General features: G+C 37.3%; 1 protein-coding gene across 1 annotated transcript; it reads left to right on the forward strand.

Moving 5' to 3' along the window:
- Positions 1 to 1,656: 1,656 nt before the first annotated feature.
- On the forward strand, positions 1,657 to 8,033 carry LOC118646683. Its single transcript, XM_036290134.1, has 2 exons — positions 1,657 to 2,843; positions 2,876 to 8,033. The coding sequence occupies exons 1-2, from the start codon at positions 1,657 to 1,659 to the stop codon at positions 7,443 to 7,445; spliced, it is 5,757 nt and encodes a 1,918-aa protein (XP_036146027.1). The 3' UTR covers positions 7,446 to 8,033.
- The last annotated feature ends 277 nt before the right edge of the window (positions 8,034 to 8,310 follow it).

Raw genomic sequence — 8,310 nt, forward strand, 5'->3', positions numbered from 1 at the left:
TCCACCCGACTCCTCGATTGAAGAAATAATAGCCCCAGACATTGACTTATCCGCGTTTGACGAACCCGACGAACTCGACGCAATCGCAGTCGCTGACACCCTTCCACTCATAGACGAAATCCTGTCACTAAGCCAAACCGACTTGGACGAAATTCTTGGGCCTTGCCCTTCTCCCAATCTCGATCCAGATTTGTTAAATTTCGAACCCATCTCGGATTCGCTAGACGCCTTGATATCTAACGTTCTTTATGAGCTCTCGGACCCGAATTTCCGCGGTTTCAACTCCGAATTAATCCTACCTGATCACTCTGAAGAATAATAACTTAACGTACTGTTTTCATTATTTTATTTTATCCTAACATATATATTTTAAATATATAATTTTTATCATTCCAATAATCATATACCACAAATAAATATATATATATTATGCTTTATATACTCAATAAATGAAGATCAATACTGATTAAGAAATAATAAATACGTTTATTTAACCTGTCTCTCATCCCATTTAATTCTCTCTCAAACGCGATAAACGATCCTTCCGGCTCTCGGCGTATCCCTGGGAAATAAGCAGACGTGCTGCGGTCGCCCTAAAACAAATAAATTGAGAGCCCCGTTAGACAAAAGAACGAAAGCTGCCCCCGTATCGAGTAGTCTTCAACGGAACGTTACAAATCGGTTTTTGAAATTTTTGTCCGTAACAACACAAAAATTCTCTGGTGGCAGCGTGGTGGGATTATTTTACGCCAAAAAGAAGGAATCGCAAAGCTTTGAGTGAGAAAGGAGAGAGATTTGGTCTTGCTTTTAAACATTTTTATTGTATTTTTAATCATTTTATTTTCAGCTTTATCGATTCTTGCTATAATATATTATATATACCACATATTGAATATTAATACTGTGTCTCGAATTGCAATTTCAGTGAACTTTATTACGAAAAACTACTACAGCCTGATCTACTTATTTGCAAAAACCTTGTAAATTGCTTTTATTACTAAATTACATAAATGAAATCTAACAAGAAGACAAAATCTTATTTATCAAACTCTTGTGCCTTGTATCTTGTCTTTTATCTTTTGCTTCTTGTTTGCTATCGCTCATAGCCTGTTTTATTTAAACTCATTAAAAATAAATCTTGAATACACAAATCACAAATCTCCTGGTAGCTTATCGTAAATATAGAAAATCAATTTTAATTACACTTGACGACAAACCCTAGCAGTTTCCATTTTAAAACCTAATACAAATAACAAACCTTCTGTTGGCTTAATAAAAATAATAATAAGAAAAAGAAATATTTTAATCCAATATCAAAATTTTCTGGTGGCTTATTTTAAAATGAAATTCTAATTCTCAAATTCGATTTCAACTTAACTTTAATAGAATCACGAAACTCTTTGGTGGCGATCTAATTTCAAACGAATTTTCTGGCGATTACAAAATTTTTAGTGGCAGCTTACTACGCGCCCTAAATAACAATCTTGCAATTATTATAACCAATCCCGTTTTTAATTTTAAATCACCCAAAATTCTTTGGTGGCAGCTTACCAAGCGCCCCTAGCAAAAACATTTACAATATCACAAAATCTCTGGTGGCTAATAAACTACAAACACACAAAATACTCTGGTAATTAATACATACTATATTTCAAAATGCCGATTACAAGATCCGAATCTGATAAAGCGGTTTCGCGAGAAGAATTAGAAAAGTACGCTCAATTATTGGAAGAAAAAGAAAGAATATTGAAGGAACGCACAGAAACTCTAGAAGCTAGACAATTTGAATTAGAACAAAGTCGAGCAATTATGGAACAAGTAACACAACAGCTAGCTTCATTAAACGCGCTACCCGATCAAATAGAAAAGTTAAATTCCCGTTTTTTCGAAATGCAGCAATCAAATACAAGCGCACCAACTCCTATATCTTCCAATCCTTCCCGACGAAACGACTTTGACTCACCAATTCGTTTTAAAGACGCGATTGATACTATTCCTAAATTTGACGGACGTAATATGTCCGTATTTCAATTCAGCAAAATTTGCGAACGTGCTTTAGACCTCATTCCGGAATACCATGAATTTTATTCGATGCAATTAATTACTAATAAACTACAGGGTCACGCTTACTTAGCCATCGAAGGCGCAGATCTTCGTAGCGTGCGCGATCTGACGCGAAGACTAAAAGAATTTTTCGGCCCGAACAAATCTGTTGACCAATACCGCGGAGAACTCGCAAATATCTACATGAAACATAACGAAGATATTTTTGATTACGTCGCTCGCGTCCAGGAATTACGTTCCGCAATTACTGACGGAGAATCTGATCGATACGGAAATATAACGGAAGATAAGAAAGCAGAAATCGAACATATAGTCAAAACAAATTTTATTAACGGCCTACCTCCAGACCTTCTAGTACGCGTTAAATTAGAAAGATGTTTCTCTCTTGAAGAATCCATTGTCACGGCAATCCAACTTTCGAAAACCCTCAAAGTAGAGAAGGCTCGTAAACAAATTAACCCTCCGTATCCTCCGCGTGCTGATTTCCCTAATCGCGCTCCACAACCTCGTTTGGTACCAAATTTACAAAATCAGAATATAACTTCACATCGTAACACCGCGCAACCATTTATTCGACCGCTTGTCTCTGGACAGCCCGGTCCCAACTATCCCACCGGTAAAATATGCAAATATTGTAAGACACCCGGTCACTTCATGAGTGAGTGTCGCAAATTCGCCTACCGTAAAGCACTAGAAAGCCAGAATCAGACTCAACAGCCAGTTATCTTGCAACAAAAACCACAACAAAATAATTCGGGAAACTTCCCGGGCGTTCCGATGTCAGACGCCCGTCGGAACGACTCCGCAATAGCGCGTCCGACAACATCTCAACAGACTTCCGCAGCCACAATCCAAATCCCGCAAGCCACAGTTTCTACAACTTGAACGTAACAAAAGACGTTCACGCGTTACCCTCTGTCGACATTTCGTCCCCAGATCTAGTAAATCAATGCAATTTTATGCTTGATTCTGGATCTGCATTTAACTTAATAAAATCACGGTTCCTACAAGACCACATTACTATTAATAAAGATGACATCGTTACATTCAAAGGCATATCCTCTGAAATAATTTCTTCGATAGGATCCGTTGAGATTTTATTACTCAACCAGCCAACCAAATTTCAAGTAATCCCCGACCTCGCTGGTCTTCCACACGATGGAATATTAGGAAACCCTTTCTTCCAGAAAAACTCTGTCAATATTAATTATCAAAATAAATCTCTAAGCTACCAAGATATAAAAATTCCTTTCGCTAACTCCGAAATCATTATTCTTAAAGCTAGATCAGTTACCCCATTTCATGTTAACATTATTAACGTAGAAAAACAAGTTGGATACTTACCTCTATACGCAATCGCCGATAAAATTTACCTGGGAGATGCTATCGTCACAAATTCTAAAGGAAAAGCTTACTTACCGATCTTTAATACATCAGACAGCGAACAAAAGGTACGAATCCCTTCCGTCGAACTACAAGATTTCGACACGGCAACCTCTGTTGAACAAGCTGCCTTTCCCCCTCATTTACCAAATCATTTACTAAATCCTGAGAGTCTCACACATTTAAAAAATAATATAGATAACATTGGAAGCGGCATCGAACCGCTTGAGGCCAATGTTAGTCTGGGTGATGAAAATAATTCTTTACACACTGTCAAAACCCGAGGGCATGCGACAGTTCCACTTAATCTTGAAACCCCCCTGAACCTTAATGGAGATAAAAAAGATAACGCTGTGAGATACCGGAAGTCTCCTAAAATCAACGTTAATCTTGATGACAATCTTCTTCCCCTTCATGCTACCGAGACCCGAGGGCACACGGTAGCCCCGTCACTGAGCCCGGTGACTTATAATAAGAGTATAGATAACATCGGAGGAGTCCGAGGATCTCCTAACGAGGCCGATGTTAGTCTTGGTGTCAGCTCTGTTCTTCAGCATGTTACTGAAACCCGAGGGCATTCAGTAATTCTTGCCAATGTTATTAATTCTGCTAATTCAACTAATTCTACTACTAATTCAGAGACTCGTTCAAACCCACATACCAAAAGAGTCCGAGGACGTCCTGAGGTTCCTGCATACGATAATCCTGTATACTTTCATTATACGACTGAATATCATCCCAAATGTACTCACTCGCTCGAAAACAATCGTACCTCGACAATTCTTAATCTACTCAGACTCGATCATCTAAATCCAGAAGAAATAGAAAATATTAAAACGCTAATCAATGAAAACGAAGATAGATTTCATCTTCCTGGTGATAGCCTCGAAGCCACAAACGCTGCTGAACACTTCATTCCAACCACTGACGATATACCAGTTCATACAAAACAATACAGATTTCCTCCCGTACATAAAGAAGAAATAAGTAAGCAAATTAACGATTTACTAATAAACGATTCCATAGAACATTCCACTTCTCCTTACAATTCTCCATTATGGATCGTCCCCAAGAAACCTGATTCTCAAGGAAATAAACGATGGCGACTAGTCATCGACTATCGGAACTTAAACGAAAAAACAATAGGTGATGCCTATCCTCTCCCAAATATTACTGACATACTAGATCAATTGGGATCAGCAAAATACTTTTCCGTACTAGATTTAGCCTCCGGTTTTCATCAGATACCTATGGCATCCAAAGATGCCCCTAAAACTGCTTTTTCGACCCCATACGGTCATTACCAATTCAAGAGAATGCCATTCGGATTAAAAAACGCTCCCGCGACTTTCCAGCGCTTAATGGACAACGTTCTCTCTGGCCTACAGGGGAACGAACTCTTCGTTTATATGGACGATATCGTTATCTACGCAAAATCTTTACGAGAACACGAAATTAAATTCACCCGCTTAATGCAACGTTTAAGAAACGCGAATTTGAAACTCCAGCCAGATAAATGCGAATTCTTACGACACGAAGTAGCTTATCTTGGACACATAATTGGATCAAACGGCGTAAGGCCGGATCCCGGAAAAATCAACTCAATAATGAATTTCCCTACTCCCAAAACTCCTAAGAACATTAAACAATTTTTAGGCCTTGCTGGCTACTACAGACGCTTCATTCCAAATTTTTCTAAAACCGCAAAACCTCTCACAGACTTATTAAAGAAAAACAGCACCTTTTCGTGGCAAGTAAAACAAATAGACTCATTTAACACTCTTAAATTAGCATTGTGCTCTAATCCAATACTCCAGTACCCCGATTTCACTAAGCCTTTTATTCTCACGACCGATGCATCCGGATATGCTATCGGAGGAGTTTTAAGTCAAGGTCCCGTCGGACAAGACTTACCCATTTCCTATACTTCGCGAATTCTAAATGCTGCAGAAAAGAACTACTCTACAATTGAAAAAGAATGTCTAGCCATAGTATACTGTATTAATCATTTCAGACCATACTTGTACGGAAAACGTTTTACAATTATTACCGACCATAAACCTCTCGTTTGGCTAAACTCGATTAAAGATCCGTCTTCGCGCTTATGGAAGTGGCGCAACAAATTATCCGAATACGATTTTGAAATTAAATATAAAAAAGGAACTTTAAATAATAACGCAGATGCCCTGTCGCGAAACCCACCTGAGAATCATGTTTTCCCATTAATAAACGCGGATCAAGACGATTCTTCTGATGAATCCTTATTCTTTTCTAGTAATAAAAACCGAACCACACCGCAGACCCCACCGCCAAATACTAATAACGAAAATCGCATTTCAATAGAAACTCACGACGATTACGTAGACATGAACGAATCACAAAATTCTAATCACGAAAATTTAGAGGAAATCTCCGACTATACCGAAAGTGATACTGATGACGACGAAGAATATTACGACGAATTACTTACTCCTATATCAACCCCTCATGAACAAATTCCGCTTCTTCCTCTCGCACTCCAAGAACCAACAATCGATAAAACTCGTGAAAACTTACTTAGCCGAAAAGATAACCATGTTATATTCATATACCTAAACGGTACTCCTTTTGATAACGGCGCGAAACAATATTCAGAAGCTAACTTACTACCGAACTACGAAAACTTAACTTACGAAAGAGCTAATGTAAAGACCATAAAAGGAAACACTGTAATTTCACTCCCTATAAAATTTAATAATCGTACACTATTAGAGCCACAAACCTTAAAAAATTGTTTTCAATCATTAGTAGACGTAATAACTGAATTAGAGCTCAAATCAATAAGCGTTAGTAAAACCGAATCTTTTGACGACATTCCATGGTCTTACGTCCTTAAGCAATTCAAAATTTATTTAACAGGAACTAACTGTCAAATTACTATTTGTGAAAATTTAATCCGAAATCCTGAGCCTCACGAACGTGAAGCATTGATCTTAGAAAATCACGCGTCCTCGCACGGTGGTCACAAGGGTGTGACAAAAACCTATAATCGGTTAAGACCACATTATTTTTGGAGCTCTATGAAAAAGGATATTTCAGATTTAATTCGAAAATGTAAGCAATGTCAAATTAAGAAGCTAACCAGAATTAAAACTAAACAACCCATGATAATTACAGACACCCCCGGAACAGCTTTCGATAAAGTTTCGCTTGATATAATGGGACCATTACCAGTCACCATAAAAGGAAATCAATACATTCTAACAATGCAAGATTTATTAACGAAATATTCCGTAGCCGTGCCATTAAATGACGCCACGTCGGTATCTATCGCTGACGCATTTGCAAAGAATTTCATATGCATTTACGGTGCTCCGAAAGCCATACTCACAGATCAAGGAGCAAATTTTTTATCTTCCCTTATGCGATCTTTGACTAAGAAATTCAATATTCAACATTTTAAAACAACCGCCTATTATCCTCAGTCGAACGGTTCTTTAGAACGATCGCATCACGTACTAACCGAATATCTTAAAACGCAAATTGACAAAGAAGATAATTGGGACGACTATATTAACATGGCTATGTTTTCTTATAATACTAGTGTACACGAAGGTACAAAATTTTCGCCATACGAACTTATATTCGGCAAACTAGCTCGTTTACCCTCTAGCCACCCTCCTTTAGAGTCCAATAACGAAAATGCGTATCACGAATATATCACAGATCTCGCGAATAGATTACACAAAACACGTGAAGAGACTAGACAAAATTTAATCTCTGCTAAAGAAAGAAGCAAACGATACTATGACAGACACATAAATCCTCGACATTTTGAGGAAGGCACAGAAGTATTTCTATTGAAAGAACCAAGTAAAGGAAAATTCTCTGATCAATATGTGGGACCTTACAAAGTAATTGAAAATCTCCCACCCTGCAACGTAAAAATTCTAATTGGCAAAAGACCACGCGTTGTGCATATCAACAAATTGAAGGTAGCACACGTGGATCCAGGATGAGCGCCTAATCATTATTTCTGTTCACAGATGCTTTGGCACCGTCGGCCAGGTCTTCCGGCCCGACATTTAACCACTCCTATAAAACCAGTCGATAAATCACCATTTTGGTACTGTGTACAAAACACAGGCTACCGCGAAAAAGTAACTAATTTTTGCCTATGTCTTAAATGTTTTAAACAAATTAGAACTCTTATAATTCGAGCCCAATATGAATTCGAAGCATCACATTTTGCCTTAAACTCTCTAACATACCACGAAGTAAATTGTAGTCAATCCTTAAAATCAGTTACAGAAATCAAACCAATTAGGAATTGTTTTACATGTACCAATCGACTATGGTAATATCTACACGAAATCGATATAAGTGAACAGATAATAGATCATATGAATGAAACAACCTACGTGATTTCACGAGGTTCCTTTTATTAACGGGCATGCAAATACCATGCGCTTGATTCTTCGAGCAACGGAAAATCAAGTGAATATCGAACTTACTGTCTCACCGGAAACACTAAGCTCGATCAAACATAATTAACACTTATTCAATCTAACATTTAATCCACGTAATCAAAATACTAACAATCCATTGCTTATTCAAATTTATAAAACTTAACGATACATTATAGATCCCGCCGCACAAAAAACACAAAACAAAGAAAAAATAAATAATGCTTATAATTAATTGTCCACATAACCGATTTACGCAAATCTATTTTAAATATTAATAATTAATAATAAGATCGCATGAAAACAAAATAGAAGTATTATACTAATCATATCCAATAACCGTTCTAACATATTATATTAATCGCATTTTATCTACACTAAATCCCACCGCATAAAAAAATAAAAAATAAAAAAAAAC

This window comes from Monomorium pharaonis, chromosome 7 (genome assembly GCF_013373865.1).
Source record: "Monomorium pharaonis isolate MP-MQ-018 chromosome 7, ASM1337386v2, whole genome shotgun sequence".
Taxonomy (NCBI): domain Eukaryota; kingdom Metazoa; phylum Arthropoda; class Insecta; order Hymenoptera; family Formicidae; genus Monomorium; species Monomorium pharaonis.

Coding starts and splice junctions, on each gene's coding strand:
- LOC118646683 (XM_036290134.1), top strand. CDS start 1,657: ATGCCGATTACAAGATCCGAATCTGATAAAGCGGTTTCGCGAGAAGAA. Junction 2,844..2,875: donor AACTTCCCGGGCGTTCCGAT/GTCAGACGCCCG, acceptor ACTCCGCAATAG/CGCGTCCGACAACATCTCAA.